Raw genomic sequence first — 16,743 nt, 5'->3', positions numbered from 1 at the left:
TGCTAGATGCCTCAGAAGTTGATGTACCTGGAGAAGGTGGACTTTCTTCCTGCCAGTCTTCCTAGAGGTGCCAGGACAAGTCTTAGCACCGCGTGCTCTGGATTCCTGCAGGGTTGCTTGGGTTTAACTCCCTGGAGCCTTGGGAAGTAGAAGGTACCCTCAGCCCACTTGTGCTTTTGATTTTGGGGGCTGGGGAGTGGTATGTGGAAGGGTGGGACCCAGCCTAGTACTTTCTTAGAGTAGTACAACAGGAGTCCGGCCGTGACATACGGGAACTAAGAACAAAAGGAGAACGAAGAGGGCGTTAACCCTGTGGATGAATCACATAGGCTGTCCTATCTTTAACCCCACCCCCTCCCCAGCCCCCAGAGTACAGATGAGGGTGTTTGTGGCATTTTGTGTATATGCATCTGTAATGTTCCAGGCAGGGTCTTTATTCTTTCCTGACCCAAGGTGGTTTCTTTTGCCCTTTCTACGCAGTTTGTTTTTCTCCGCTGTGGTCCCTGCTCAAAGCAGGACCAAGATCAACTGATAAATATTGTCCTTGTGACTTTTCTCTTTTGTTGTCCTTAGCCATCCTGCCCACCTCCTATCAAGTTAGTTATTAGTCATAGCTTTCTTGATGGCCTTACTTATCCTTAAGCCCTGGAACATTCAGGATCGGCCTTTTCAGGTGGGGTTTAGGGAGAAGGCATAGTTAGATTAGTTGGCACTCAAAGAAAGAAGAAACGAATACCAAGTGCCTCTCCTGTGAAACAGGGCTTTCACACCGGAGGTACTGCAGGTCATCGTGGCTGATAGAGAGTTGAATTCTCGATGTCATTTTTTTAAATCACATGAATGTTTGTAAACAAGAAGTAATGTAGTACATGGTTGTCAGTGAAATGGTAGAATTGACCCTGAATATGTATAAGAGTTAACTGAAGAAAGAAATTAGTTGTCTGTGCAAACAGTTTTTAGAACTGTTTATAAGTTAGGGCAAATATTAACTATATAAACTGTTTTGGCTCTGCTTTGAACCCAGTCATGTTGTCTGTGAGCATCTAATTTTTGTTGTTTTTTAAATTATGAAAATAAGATAGCACATTTACAGGAGACCTGGAAAATACAAAACAAAGTTACATGTAGTTTCACCATATATATTACAATTGTCACTTCTAAGTCGATAAATTAAGATTTTCAGTTAAAGTTTCAATATCAAACTCTCAGAAATAATGAATGTACAGAGGAGTACAAGAATATAGTAGACCTGAAAAGCACTGTGAACCAATTTGATGTAATTAAGATTAATACAGTTTTCACACAACAGTAGGATACAAATTTTATTCAAGTTCCCATAGACTAGAAACTAGGAGATATATCCAGACATAAGACCAGGTGCAAAACTTTTTAGTCATAAAGTATTGATATTACACAGTCTGTTCTCTTTTTACTGTGGAATTATGTTAGAGATCAATATCAAGAGATATTTGAAAATAACCCACATGTTTTCTTCAAGTGCAGTGTGACCTTTACCAAGAGAGATCTTTGACTTGGCCATTGAAAGCCTAGTAAAGTTAGAGGACTGAAAAAACGCAGAGGGTGATTGCAGAGAATCTTTTAAATGAGAAATGAATAGCAAAGCTGCTTTAAAAAATCCCGTATGTTTGGAAATTAAATGTTCACTTTTGAATGAGGAGTATATATCTAAGATGCCATAACAAGGAAAATTACAAAATATTTGTGATAGAATAAAAGTGAAAAGAGAATTCACCAGAATTTTTTGTATGCAGCTGATACTGCTCAGTGCAATTAAATACAATGTAGAGTCTTGAATAAGGTATGAAAACAAATAATGGACACTAGCGTAAAATTTTGTGAGATGTGAACAAAATCTGTACTTCAGTTAATAATACTGTATCACATGTTAATTTCTTTTTTTTTTTTTAATTTTTACAATGTTGTGTTGGTTTCTGCCATACAACAATGCAGATCAGGTGTGATTACACATACATCCCTCCCTCCCCTAGCCTCCCTCCCCTGCCCCCATCCCCTCCCTCTAGGTCATCACAGAGCACCAGGCTGGGCTCCCTGTGCTACTCACAGCTTCTCACCGCTGTCCGTCTCACACCCGATAGTGTGTATATGCTGATGCTGCTTTCTGCATTCGTCCCCCTCTCTCCCTCCCCTACTGTGTCCACAAGTCCATTCCGTATCTACATCTGCATCTCCTTTCCTTCCTTGCAAGTAAGCTCATCAATATCACTTTTTCTAGGTTCCAAAAATATGTGTGTTAATGTACTATATTTGTTTTTCTCTTTCTGACTTACTTAACTATAACGGATTCTAGGTTCATCCACCTTGTTAGCATCTGATTTGTTACTTCATTCTGATCCTTAAGCCTTTCTTATTTCAGTGCTCTAGGACCTCAGGTTAATGTTGAATAAAAAGTGGTATGGTGTTCCCAACACAGGAGGAAGGTTTTCAATATTTCACCACTAAATTACTTGTAGGTTTTCTATAGGTATTTTGGTGAAATTTTAAAGGTCTCACTACTTGGTTACTGAGTTTTTATTATGGGTCTAGAATAATGTCATTTACGTTCTGTGCATCTATAATAAAATACTGATGATTTATTTTTCCTTTATTCTCTAAGTAGAGTTCATTACCTTGGTTTATTTTTCAAATGTTAAAATAACCTCACATTGCTGCAATAAACTTTACCCTGCAGTGATGTCCTGTCTTTTTAGTGTATCATTGGATTCAGCTTGCTGTTTCATTTGGTAGTTTTTTCCTGTTAAGAAATTGGCTTGCACTTTTCTTAATAGTGTACTAGTTTTGGTGCTGAAGTATGCTGGTCTTCAAAACAAATTGGGAAGTGTTCTTTCTTTTTTGTTACCTGGAAGAGAGTAAAACTGGTTTATTTCTTCCTTAAATGTTTGGAAAAGTTCACTAGTGAAGCCATTTGGGCCTGGAGGATGTTTGTGTTACCCAGTTTTTCTGGTTATTGACAGAATTGGTCAGCAACAAAGTAGTCACATATTACCAAAAAGAAAAAAAAAAATCCCTGGATCAGTGATCTTTAAATCTTTTGTCTTCCAAGAGTATTAAAAGATATAGAGACACTTGTTTGCATATTTTTAAAAATATTTCTCTAACATAGGAAAAATCACAACATTGATTGTATCTTCCTATTTTTTCTCTGTCTTTTTTGTTTCTTTGGGTGGATGAGAAGGCAGCAGCCTGCTGAGCGGGGGCCGTGAGTCTGTCCTCGTGGAGTGGCGTGAGGCAGCAGAGAAGAATAAGGAGTTCCTGCCCCGCTTAGGAGCCACCATTGAACACATCTCAGTGTCACCAGCCGGGGATTTGTTCTGTACTTCACATTCCGATAACAGTAAGTCTGAATGAGTTGTCATGAGCAAATAGGATTTTGTGTAATGTCATAGATTAGCTAGCATCTGTAGGGAATGGAAAATAGCAAACTAAGTAGCATAGGATTTAACCAGCACTTTTTTCTCTTCCATTTCTCATCTTTTCTCCACCCTTTTCTTGCCCTTAGATGCCACCAGAATCCTACATTTCCAAAGTTGTTTTTATGAGAGTGTAGGGCTAAGTGTATTTGGTTATTGTTGTGCCACTTACATTTAAAGATCTTTTTCATGTGGAATGATTGGGGGAGTAAAAGAAGGGTTTTGAAATGGGCGTTTGTGTTTTTACAATAGAATGGCATTTTCGTAAGAATGCTATGAGATTTTCCTGTGGTATAACCATTATCTCAGTGTGAGAGCTGTTATCTCAGTGTGGGATTTTGACAGAAATGGAGACAGTCTTGTGAGTCCTCCAAAGCATTTAGTCATCCTGTTGTAACTCAGCTGAGATGTGAATCCCATAGCCCACTGCCTTGTTTGCCTTCAACAGAGAGCATGGCTGAGCAACCCATTAGTGCAGTGATTCATTTCAAAGTAAACTGGAACCATCTCTTTTGGGGCAAATAAGTTTCTGAATTAACATTTTCAATGTAGTCATAGTCACAGCAGAAAACTTAGAGGTTCCAACAGGGACTGAAAGGTGGGATGAAAAGCCCTCATCCCACCCCTAGTTTTTCTGTTAAATAACAAACTATAGTCCTAACTCTGCAATCACACCCCAAGAACATAACTCAGTTGTCTTTTGTATTCTGGTGTATATCAGAAAAATATAAATTCACGTTTTTCTTTTCTTTTTTTTGCCTTGAAATTTGACTCATGTATGTTTAACTGTTTGTTCTTACCACAGAGATAACAATCATCCACCGAAACCTTGAGGCGTCTGCAGTAATTCAAGGCCTAGTGAAAGGTACAGCAGACCTTTGGCTGTGGAATGGTGTACATTTTTTTAAGTGAATATTTTTCTGATTTCAGCTACTGTTCATCACTTCTTTTGCAGACAGAAGTATCTTTACCGGTTTGATGATTGACCCAAGAACTAAAGCTTTGGTTCTGAATGGGAAACCTGGCCACCTGCAGTTTTATTCCCTCCAAAGTGATAAACAGTTATACAATGTAAGATTTTGATGCATTAACTGATCTTAAAACTAGTGAAAGTTTTATAGCACCCACTGGGGTCAGGTAACTTTTGTGACTTCTTAAGATGCTGTGCCTGTGTTATTTAAACATTGTATTGTCAGTTGTTTACAGCATGATCCTAATGAGGCCACTGTTGCAGGTGAAGTCTGCCTGTAAAAGCCAGTCAGCGCTGTTGTGTAGGCTCTTATTTTATTGTTTCAGACAACACTAATTAACTGTTAGACACATCTCTACCTTTGAGTCACAAGGGTGGGATATGCGAGTATGTGGACTGACAACACAGACATGTCTGTGTTTTGTGGCGAAACAGTGTCGTATGTGCGTACTGAAGGTAAATTCAGTGTAGATGAAAGAGGAACACTTTCTGTAATCCTAATAAATGCAGTCCAGACTTTCCACTTTTTCTTTTGTGCCCCACAGTACCCTTTATAGATTTCTATTACAGCCTCTCAAACACTTTGTCTCTTTCCCTCCAACACCTTTTAACCTCTCAAAGAAAGAAAGCTTACTGATGTTTGTACATTTCTAATACAATGCCTGGAAATAGTAGACACTTAATACATTTTTAGTAAGTAGATGTAGATGAGGAAATAGAATAAAGGAAACAATTATAAATGCTCGTCTGTTTACAGTATTGTTCTTTTTTCACTCCTTAAAAATTATAGGTTTTATTTTTGCTCTCTTTGTTTCTAGTGATGTGAAATCTAGAGATTTTATATAAAACTATTTGAAACAAAAGAAAAACATTACTGTAATCTAAGATTTTGTTCTAAGATCTATAAATGGAGCATAATCATTACTAAAATTCAAGATCATTGAAAAATTATCACCACTGAATTTATGTTATATAATATGCTTCATTTTTTATTGGCATTTTTGATCACCATAAGTAATGGTTAGTTCATTTTTGTCTAAAAGCCTGTTACTGTAGATTCCAGAAGGTATCTCTGATGTGGTTAATTAATATTCCTTGAATGCTTTAACATTTACATATTTACATTAATAAAAATTTTTGATTTTTTTTTTTTAACCCACCAGTTAGATATTATACAGCAAGAATATATCAATGATTCTGGTCTGATCCAAATTGAGCTAACAAAGGCTGCATTTGGCTGCTATGGTAATTGGCTTGCAACGGTGGAGCAACGTCAAGAAAAGGAAACTGAACTTGAATTGCAAATGAAACTGTGGATGTATAATAAGAAAACACAAGGGTAATATTACCTATATAGCTGTTTAATTTCAGAACAGAAAATTATTTGACTTTCCAGATTGTGGTTTTGATTATTGGTCTTTCTGATACATTTATATTAAGAGAAATGAAGGAAGTGTTACTCCTCTAATACAGCCTTTCAGCTTTCTGCTCTGAGAAAGCAGTGGTGTCCTCCACGGTATGAGTCACCTCATTGCATGCAGGAGGAAACATGGAGAAGTGACAGCCCCCAGGACACACCTGATGCAGGCAGATCCAGGACTAGAATGCAGCTGTCTGTCCCTTGGCTCTCTTACTGATGTTATACTACCTTCTTTGGGAAAAATGACAGTGTAGGTGGTGGAAGTGTGGTGTGCTGTAGTTTCGACAAGATAAGGAACCCACTAGTTTCTCGCAGTATGGCTGTAATAGCTGTTTATCAAGTCCTTGCTTGTCAAGAACCAGGCTCAGTGCTCTGTGCCAGTGATCTTCTGAATCTTCACAGGAGAAGCCTGTTGATGCATTTTACAGGTGAGGAAACAGTCCCTCCATACCACTCTCATAACCTGGACTTTTTAAAGATCTGTCAGCCCGACAGGACCACTGCCCTGATAGTCCGGAAAACAGTGCTAGCATGAGCTCCTTTCATTCACACCAGTGTTGTGTCGAGGCAGAAACTTTGGGAGGTAGTTTGGGTGACTTACTAAATACCGGCCAGGGCAGTTTGAGATAGTAGTGTTGTTTCTGTACCTTCTTGCCACAAGGAGGTGCTTTATAGCCGTTTCCTTTTTTGCTTTTTTTCCAAAATAGTGAGGACATGTGTTCTACAGTTTTCCTGTACTTCAGTGTAGTAACCTTTCAAGTATCATGTTTTGACAGACCCCTATTTTATACTCATTCTGTACCAGTAAGTTGACACTACGTAATCATCTGTGTTAATGTAAGTTACACGAGGCCAGAGGTAATGTGCTGGGACTCTCTGCGTCTTTTGGCTGTTAGTGACAGAGCACTCAATTGTTGGTCATTCTGGGTGGTAATATATAAGTTGCCTATTCTTAAAGATTCTGTTGGAAAATGTGCAACTTGTAAGGAATTCTTAATACTCAATGATAGTATATCGTATTGTCCTGATATAAAAATAAATTGGTTTCCTTCCTACTAGGTTTGTCCTTAATACAAAGGTTAACATGCCACATGAGGACCACATCACAGCTCTCTGTTTCTGTAATGCAGAAAAATCTGAAAATTCCACGTTGGTTACAGCAAGTAAAGATGGTCACTTCAAAGTGTGGATATTAACAGATGATTCTGATATATACAGTAAGTTGCTTAAATATAGTATATGCATATGTAGTTTACAAGTTTAAGAATTGATATGTTTAACTCTCATGAAAATTATATCCATTCTGGGAGGATTTTTTCAGCTATAATTCTGTAGACCATTGCCTAATTTCAAATGATTTGAGAAATAACATTTTTACATTCCTTCTTTCCCAAATCTTTACTTATTTTATGACATTCTTGATTAATTGTGTGCTAATTCTCCATTCTATGAGGGAAGAGTTTTAAAAAAAAAAGTTACTCCCTTTTGCAGTTACACCCTTTACTGTTCCACTAGAGGAAGGCCAAGGTCTCTTGGAAGGGATGCAAATTTCATATCAGTCAATAATTTGTAACTAAATTTGGGGGAGGAAAGTGTTTTGTTGTTTCCTTGTTTTTTAATGTGTGTCTAATAAATTCCCTAAAATACTGTCTAGCATTATACTGTGTCTATGCTCTACATTTCCGCAGAGAAGGCTGTCGGCTGGACCTGTGACTTTGTGGGCAGCTATCATAAATACCAAGCAACCCACTGTTGTTTCTCTGAAGATGGCTCCTTACTAGCAGTTAGTTTTGAAGAAATAGTTACAATATGGGATTCAGAGACTTGGGAACTTAAATGTACATTTTGTCAACGAGCTGGGAAAATAAGGTAGGTAAATAATTGGGAGAGTATAAACTACTGGATTTTTTTTAATTCAAACAAGTCTACATAAACGTGAATAATAATTTACGCTTTCTCCAAAGGTATCCTCTGTGCCAGTGGTGCCAGCAGCTCACCACAACACTGGGAGGCTAAGAAACGCTGTTTGTGAGCCGTGCGCACTAGTTTTCTTGGTTGTGCTACGCAACAGTAGATGCCATGCCTCATGAGCCTCAGTAGATCAGACAGTTTCTCTCATCTTCATAAAAGCAGTGTTATGCTCAAACTTCATTATTTGTAATAATGGCAAGGGAATTGATAATAATATCTTCCATTTTATTTCAGGTCACTTGAGCGTTTGAGGACAGAATGCCTAATTGTTTCTAATTTCTAACATATCTAATTCTGAATTTACTTTATAAAACTTCACAATTCATACTGCAAACCTGCCTCTTGAGGCACAAAAAAAAGCATAAAAGGTTTTAAGTAACTTGGTATGTTTCACATACATGTTCTCTATATGTGCCAATTACTATACTGTACAGCATATTAGAAAAGAATTGGTCATCAAATCTGTTTTCCTAAAGAAACAAAATAGCCTTTTGTGCTCCTTACCCCCTTTTTCTGCAGGATAATTATGAACAAAAACATGTGTGTGTATCTAAAAGTCTGCATCTGCAACTGAGTATGGTAGAACTAACTTGTTACCTTCCTTGTTTTAATATAAAGCAAGAAGTCAGCAGTCCTTTGTAACTGAGTATAGCAGAACTAACTTGTTACCTTCCTTGTTTTAATTTAGGGTGGGAAGTCTGCAGTCCTTTGTAACCGAGTGTGGTAGAACTAAATTGTTAACTTCCTTGTTTTAATCTAGGCACCTTTGCTTTGGGAGATTGACTTGTTCCAAGTATCTTCTTGGTGTCTCTGAAAATGGCATTCTGTGCTGTTGGAATCTGCTCAGTTGTGCATGTAAGATATTTTTTTGCTATAAAGTGGTATCAGAGCACATAGGAAAATTTGGAGTGCTATGCCTGTAGTAATAGACTTTGATTACAGTTGACTCTTGAGTGATGCAGGAGTTAGGGTCATTGACCCTCTACCCAATCAAAAATTCATGTATAACTTAGAGACAACCCTCTGTGGATTCAACCAGCCTTGGATTGAACAGTGCTGTTGCATTTGCTGTTTTAAAAGTCTACATATATGTGTGCCCGCTCTGTTCAAATTCGTGTTATTCAAGGGTCCACTGTATTTATAAAGGGCTTCCCAGGTGGCACTAGGGTAAAGAACCCACCTGCCAACGCAGGAGATGCAAGAGACTCAGCTCTGTTCGCTGGAAGAAGGTTTATTCCCTGAAGTAGGAAATGGTACCCTGCTCCGGTGCTCTGGCCTGGAAAAGTCCATGGACAGAGGAACCTGTCAGGTTTGCAGTCCATGGGGCCACAAGGAGTGGACATGACTGAGCACACACGTGTAGATCTGCTCAGTTCAAATCCATGTTGTTCAAAGTCAGCTGTGTTTATAAATTGCCTAATTTTCAACAAATAACTTCCATTGTCCTTGCTTTTTCCCCACTGTCTTCAGTGTGTGACTGCTGCCCTCCATATTCTCCATCCTCAACAATTTGTGGAAAGTTTCTCTAACTCATAATGCATATTAACCTGCAGTGCCCCTGTCAGCATTAAATTTGAATGGAGCCTATTAACAGTCCTCCTAACAAACATGGACTCTGGCATTTTACTTATTCAAGTATGTTTGGAAGGCATGGTGGTTGCTTAGTAATGAATGTTTATAGCTTTTTTTATATTCTCTACAACTATTCTGGTTAACATTTTGCCCACATTTAGCAGTAGTGGAAAAGCATCAGACCATGGTTGCACTGAAATAATAACCATTTCATTGTATGTGGAAGAAAGACTCTGTTTTTTTGTTTCCTGCCCCTCGTCTCAATGCAGATTTCCACAGATAATTTCAGTATGTTGACTGTGTATTAATCTGGAAGCATAAAATCCCTCTTCCTGAGAATAATAAAATTGATTGTCCCAATAAATATTGAGTACCTACTTTAAGAAAGCTTTTGGTAAATCTCTTCTTAGAATTGAATCCCTTTTTCCCCCAGTGGAATGGAGTACGAAATTAAATGTGAGAGTTATGGAACCTGATCCCAATTCAGAGAATATTGCTGCAGTCGCTCAGTCTTCTGTGGGTTCAGACTGTAAGTACACACATTCTTTGACAGAAGAAAACTGTTACCTAAATTTTCTTTTTAACATCTTTCATGTAATGTGAGCTAAACTTAATTGCGGATCAGAAAACACTTGCCTGACCCCTGCTCTTCCTTGAGTTCCAGCTTGAAGACGTCCCTTGTTTTTCAGCATGTCATCTCCTGCTCAGTCTTCAAAATCCAAGAGAGGTTTCGCCTCTGAAGGATTTTGAAACCAGCCCCCACGCCCCAGGGAGCTTTAATCGTTCCTTCTCTGTGACCTTGAAGCTTCACCGATCTCTGTTCTAGAGCTTAAGACAAAAGTACTTGTGTAGGGTCTTGGTGTCTGTTTTTTGCAGTTGGCTCTGCTCTCAGAAATAGGAGTTTTTCTCTCTCTTTTTCATCTCCAAAGCCCTCGTTCCTAACCTGCTTGACACATAGTAGGCATCACATAGATACTTGTTGAATCAAAGCCTAAAATAATCATGGCCTGGGTCATTTACTCCATGGGGTAAGTCCCAGGGTGAGTGTGGTCCTCCAGTCTGAGACTAGAACTAACCTTTGCAGGCAAAATGTTATTGTCTGTTTTTTTTTCCTCTAGTGTTTGTATTTAAACCTAGCGAGCCAAGGCCATTGTATATTCAAAAGAATATCTGCAGAGAGGAAGTCTTGTGGGGAGTGTTTGTTCCCCGAGATGTTCCTGAATCATTCACCTCAGAAGCTTACCAGTGGCTCAACAGATCCCAGTTTTACTTCCTAACAAAATCACAGGTAACCATCCACCTCAGAAAAGGTGGTCATTTAGTGTGTGTGAAATAGTTTTATTAAGGATTACCCCTTCTTTCCCTACCCACCTCAACCCACTGCCACATCATCTAATATGCGCAATACAGTCGTATTACTGGTGGGACTATATTAGCCCCCACCTTTAAGGCTCTTTCTTGTATTCATTCATTCCGTGACAGTAAAAAGATATGATCTAAAAGATAGAGTATTTTGAATTGTATTTGTTAGAATGGCCTTTTTTAAACTTTTTTATTTGATTTACCATAAAGAAATCAGTGGCTTAAATTAGATCCATCAGTTGATTTTTTTTTTTTAATATATGATCTTTCAGAACCATCTTACAACTGTCACAGCAGTTACTAAATACATTTTCTGTGAGCATATATATATATATATCAGCAGGAAAGGTTGACATCTTTTTCTAACTTTAATATCTACAGTTTGTATTTTGCATCATGAATTGACCTCTCTTTTCAGAGTTTATTGACGTTCAGTACACAGTCTCCAGAAGAGAAACTCACACCCACAAGCAGACAGGTACGTTCTGCTCACTTGTAGCTCAGATCATGCACATTGCCTCCCTGCAAAGTTAAGGTTATCTTTCAGAACTCGGCTATGACAAAAATGTTTTACCTGCCCTGAAGTGGAGTTTTAAATTATATAATTAGAAACTACTTGCTTCATTTGATGTCATAGTGGTCTTCGAAAATGTAGTTTTAATTTGTAATATCAGTAATATATGCTTGTGATCCAAAGAATCAAATAGTTTTATGAGACTTCTGTGAGAAAACTTGAAATTTACCACCAAGTGCCATTATCCACAAAGATACTCACTCTCAACTTTTGAGTTGAAGTTTTTATTTACCTCCCTGTCTCTAAGAAACATGTTTATATTGCTAATTCTGGATTTTTCAGATCTAGGCATTAGATTTGGTATTTTCTAGTTGTGATCTATTGAAGTCGAAATTTCTTTCACACCTCTCCCCCCAAATACACAACATACACCCACATACATTCTGTCCCTAATCTTTCCAGTGTAGGTAAATCTTAAATTTATCTTAGATGGCTGTTCATCCTTAAAAATGTTGACACAATTCATAACTGGGCCATGCAGTAACAAACAGGTTGCTTTTCCTTTTGTGACCAGCTGCTTTTGCTTTTATCTGGAGTTAATGATTGCTTATCTTTTCATTTGCTCGGTTTCCTGTTCTCATCTAGTGAGAGTGAGAGTGTTAGTCGCTCAGTCACGTCCAATTCTTTGCGACCCCATGGACCGTAGCCCACCAGGCTCCTCCGTCCATGGAATTTTCCAGGCAAGAGTACTGGAGTGGGCAGCCATTCCCTTCTCCAGGGATCGTCCCAGCCCAGGGATCAAACCTGGGTCTCCTGCATTGCAGGCACCTAAGTCACCACCAAACTCTATTCCTAGTTGTGTAAGTCCTCTCATGGTTTTCATATTAGGTATTCTGAGCCTTGAAGAAATATTTTCAGGAGCCTCTGGCCTGCTTTATTCTGCACTGACTGCCCTGTTATAAACCGAAAACCTGCTGCCCAGCAGTCGTCTTAGGATCTGCATTTGCTGCTCTTCTGGGGTTCAGTCACCTCTGCCGTAGTAGATCCTGTGGTTTATCTCTTGCTCTGGTTACTCCTTTGCTTTGGTAAATATCTCCCTGTTGGTGCATGGGAAGTAAATTTAAGACTAATTGCAGGTTTGGACTTGTTTTTATTCTCTCCCATTTGATTGGTTGGTTATGTAGAATTCTAGGTTGAAAATCATTTTGTCTTAGAACTTTGAAGATACTGTTACACTTTATCTGTAACCTGACTTAGTTTTCTCTGAAAATTCATTGAATTCGTTCAGCATTTTTTTGTTGATCAGTACTGTGTGCTCTAGACATTTGGGGTATCAGTGAATGGAAGGGTCAAGTCTCTAAATTTGTAGTGTTACAGTCTAATAGGAAGATACAGATAAGAAACATGAAGTAAAATACATAGTATTTTAGAAAGTGATTCTTTTTTTCCCCTGTTTTTTATAGTATGAGAGATTTCTTCTTGTTTTTCATCTGATCTTATATATATATATATGTTTGGGGCTTTTTTTCCCCTCTCTCTTGTATGGTTTGTTTCCATTAGGTTTTTTTCTTTTCAATCTGTTTTGGAGATTTTCATCAGAGTCTGATGATTCTTGGTTGTCTGCTTTGAATTAAAAGTGAGCAAGATCACCATTTGACAGTTCGCCTGGATGGAACTTGACCTCTGGTCTCTACTAGCTGACTGAGCTTTTAGGAGAAAATCTCTGAAGTCATCATTTTTAGAACTTTTTCTCTTAGGCTGGTCGTTATTACCCAGAAAAACTTCTTCCAAGTTCTTGCCTGAAAGATGTCACCTGACTGCCAGCATTGTGGGAAGCACCCTCTGTGGACCACAGCTGCCTTCAGCTGTGCACCCTCACCCCTCCACACGCCAAGCTGTCCAGTCTAAAGACACACGCTGCTTTGCTCTTCAAGGAACATCCTGCCAGCCTTCTGCTGAGGCTGAGGAGGAGATACGGAAATCTGAGAGCTCTCAAAATGGACTTTAACCAGGCTAACTGGTTTTCTTTCTTTTTTTTTTTTAAGCCTTTTTCAGAGGTACTATTAGTACCAGTTCTTGAGCACTGTGAGATTCTACAGCATGCATTTGGAGAAGGAAATGGCAACCCACTCCAGTATTCTTGCCTGGAGAATCCATGGACAGAGGAGCCTGGCAGGCAACAGTCCATGGGGTCACAAGAGTTGGACATGACTTGGTGACTAAACCAGCACCACCGTAGCATAAATTGGGGTGCTCTTAAGTAGCTTCCTCCACCACCAGCTTAGAATCCTGTTCTCTTGGGTCTGCTGGGTTAGTTACCACCTTCAGCCTGCTTTCCACTTTCCCCTTCACCCAGTTTCTTTATTACTGTAGATTTATGCCCTTTTGAAAACCCCTTTGCTGCTATTTTTGTAGGACTGGGGGAAGAAGTAGTGGTAGATGTACATTTTGTTCTGTCATCTAAGTGTCCGCTGTTGGCTTTTCTCAGAGTCAATGGACTAGTCTCAGTTGCTTTACTTGTGAAGTGAAAAAATCATACAAGATAATACCTACAATTCCTCTCATCCCTGTTATTTATTACTGTAGTAATTGGATCAGAGGCAGTTCCTCCTTTTTTATTGAAACTATTTCCCTGTCCTTTAACCCTTACAGTTACTAGCAGAAGAAAGTCTTCCAACAACCCCATTTTATTTCTTACTGGGAAAGCACAGGCAGCAACAGCAGAATGACAAGTTAAATGAAGCTCTGGAGAATGAGCTGGTACAGCTGCCCTTAACAGAAAACATACCTGCAATTAGTGAGGTAAGTAATTATTAGTTACGTAAGTTTATTATAATACTGAAACTAGTAGTATAAATTAATTGTTTATACCTATGTGACGTGGGTTAAATGCAGTAAAGCACTTTAAGGTTGGAATTTTTGTATAATAAATCTGTAACAAATAATTTTTGGATTTTGGATTTTTTTGGATTTGTATATTGTGCAACTTTAATTCTCAAACTAAATGGCATAAAATTTAGGATTTCTGATGGGGTTGGAGAAGGGGTTGTTGCATAAAAGTAGGGGTTCTTTGGTTTTTCATCAGCAGCCTGGTGTTGATAAAAGCCTTGGCGTTTCCTCTTTTTAAACGAAACCGTTTTTCTGCTTTACTCCAGCTTCTTCGCACTCCAGCCCACGTGCTGCCATCTGCTTCGTTCCTCTGCTCCCTGTTTGTGAACTCACTGCTGCTGTCTAAGGAGACTAAGAGGTAAGGCAGCTCATTAGATGTGTTCCGATACTCTGAGAAACAGGATGGTTTGTGATAGCATTGATCAGAATATTCTTTCCCTGTGTTTCTCTTTCAGCTTTAACCTGTATTTACAGGGTATAGAATTACTAAGTCAAATAAATAAAATAAAAGTGTATCAGTAACAAGAATTTCATTAATTTTGTTCATATGATTTTTTTCATAAGTATCTTAAATTAGAAAGTTATTGTTTAGAAATATTTTTCAATAGTAATTACATTTTATTCTGTTATTGTTAAAGTGCTGAAGAAAATCCTGATGATGTCGATATGGAAGAAGAAAAAGAAAGTGATGATTCAGATGAAGAAAGTAATTTCACTGAAAAGATCCAGGATATAAATAACACAGATTTGGAAGAAGACGTTATACATCAGTTGTCAAAATCAGAAGAAAAGGAACTGAAAAAATTTAGGAAAGTAGACTACAGCTGGATAGCTGCTCTCTGAGCCTTGGAGGGTAGGGGAGGGTTTTGCACTTTGTGTTTGTGTTTTGATTTGTTTCCATTGTATGTCGATACTCCCCAAATCTATTTAAATGTTATTTCTGTTCTTGAGATGTTAAATACTAACAGGCTTTACTCTTAAGTAACTGGTAATATGAAGTGTGTTTACATCATATTTTACAGTTGCCATATACATCATCATCTCATTTCCCCTATCAGCCTTAAAGGAGAGCTGCAAGTTGAACTTGTACAGCATAAGTCCCTTTATCTGCAATTTGGAGATATAAAAAGTTTTTTTAAGGTTTTGTAGATAGTGTTTTAATTTCAGAATTTATTTGGTGGCCAAGTATGACTTGAACTGATGTGAGATTCTCGACAGTCTTGATTCATCACTCTTGTATATTTCTCATAGAGAAATTTAGGGAAATGATTTGATTATGGTAGTATTTCACAGATTTCACTGTGGATGTTATATAATACAAGCTGCCTAAAATCTGAAAAATTCTAAATGCACATCATCTGATTCCATACCTTTCAGAGAAGGTGTCTACTAGTAAATACGGTTTTCATGACAGCCTTAGAGCCAATAAGAAGAGCTAGTGTTACTCTGTTACTGTGTCTACTGAGTCACATAATAATCACTTTGGAGTTTTCCAATTCAATGATACTCCTCTATAAAATCTATATTAAAAAGGTAATGCAAAAACAAGTGTACACATCATAGGCGCACATCTCAGGGAATGTTCAAAAATTGCTATAAGTGGCTATTTTTTAATATTTTTATTTCTTTAGATTCTGTTTCTACTATTTTGGGAGTTTACACTTTTATATTGGTACTCATTGAAAGTACCCTTTTAAATTTTTATAATACACTTAAACATCTATATGGTTTATAAACTTAGAGAGTGTCTTCTACTGACTATCTACTATGGTGGTTAAAACAGCACATTTAACGTCCCTTCATGTCTCTTTATGGCCTCTCCAGTTATTTGGTCATTTTGTTGGTTTTCCTGGATGGTAAACACTGTTGAATAAATTCATACAAAGCAGAACAATTAGGGATCTTTTTTTCTCTTGTCACACAGTGTCCCTTGCTCAGTTCTTTTCAGATAGGGTTGTGGAAAATGATTACAGATTTGATCCCTGCACTTATCATCTTGTAATTTTGTTGAAAGTTCTATTTTGAGGTTCAGTTCAACTTCTTGAGGGTATAGCTTGTGATCTTAAAATTGCCTTTATATTTTCTTAATTTTTTCTCTCACTTAATTCATTAGCTTCATTGAATACATCATTTTTTCTAGTCAGAAGATGGCAGAACTGAGGTCTCTGGCCAAGGAGCTACTAGGAAAGAACATAGGAAATGGAGTATCCTTGAACATTTTGCTCTTAGCCATTCACTCCCTTGGAGCCTCTGCTCTATTTTCTCTTCTGATCTCTGTTCCAAGTGAATGTGGCTTTCAAGATTCAGGCGAATGTTTATTTTATTTTTAAAAATTAGCATTGTAAGTCTTTTTTTTATGCTTTAACTTATTACATTCTTTTTTTCCTTTTTAATATTTTTTATTGAAGGATAATTACTTTATAGAATTTTGTTTTCTGTCATACCTCAACATGAATCAGCCATAGGTAAACATACATCCCCTCCCTTTTGAACCTCCCTCCCACCTCCCTCCCATCCCACTCCTCGAGATTGATACAGAGCCCCTGTTTGAGTTTCCTGAGCTGTACAGCAAATTCCCGTTGGCTATTTTACATAC

The 16,743-nt window shown here is 37.9% G+C and overlaps 1 protein-coding gene across 1 annotated transcript in view; it reads left to right on the top strand.

The window, feature by feature from the left end:
* The window catches only part of WDR75 (WD repeat domain 75), a 34,662-nt gene extending 18,620 nt beyond the window's left edge, over window positions 1–16,042 (top strand). Inside the window, exons 9-21 of the mRNA XM_043894478.1 lie at window positions 3,215–3,373; window positions 4,255–4,314; window positions 4,405–4,520; window positions 5,583–5,758; window positions 6,899–7,056; window positions 7,528–7,708; window positions 8,571–8,665; window positions 9,816–9,911; window positions 10,501–10,670; window positions 11,163–11,222; window positions 13,911–14,060; window positions 14,414–14,505; window positions 14,786–16,042. Coding sequence (XP_043750413.1) covers window positions 3,215–3,373; window positions 4,255–4,314; window positions 4,405–4,520; window positions 5,583–5,758; window positions 6,899–7,056; window positions 7,528–7,708; window positions 8,571–8,665; window positions 9,816–9,911; window positions 10,501–10,670; window positions 11,163–11,222; window positions 13,911–14,060; window positions 14,414–14,505; window positions 14,786–14,990 — 1,718 coding nt within the window. The 3' untranslated portion in view covers window positions 14,991–16,042. The remainder of the gene's footprint in view (window positions 1–3,214; window positions 3,374–4,254; window positions 4,315–4,404; window positions 4,521–5,582; window positions 5,759–6,898; window positions 7,057–7,527; window positions 7,709–8,570; window positions 8,666–9,815; window positions 9,912–10,500; window positions 10,671–11,162; window positions 11,223–13,910; window positions 14,061–14,413; window positions 14,506–14,785) is intronic.
* The last annotated feature ends 701 nt before the right edge of the window (window positions 16,043–16,743 follow it).

Source organism: Cervus elaphus, chromosome 33, assembly GCF_910594005.1.
Source record: "Cervus elaphus chromosome 33, mCerEla1.1, whole genome shotgun sequence".
Taxonomy (NCBI): Eukaryota; Metazoa; Chordata; class Mammalia; order Artiodactyla; family Cervidae; genus Cervus; species Cervus elaphus.
This window is presented reverse-complemented; position numbering and strand designations above follow the sequence as displayed.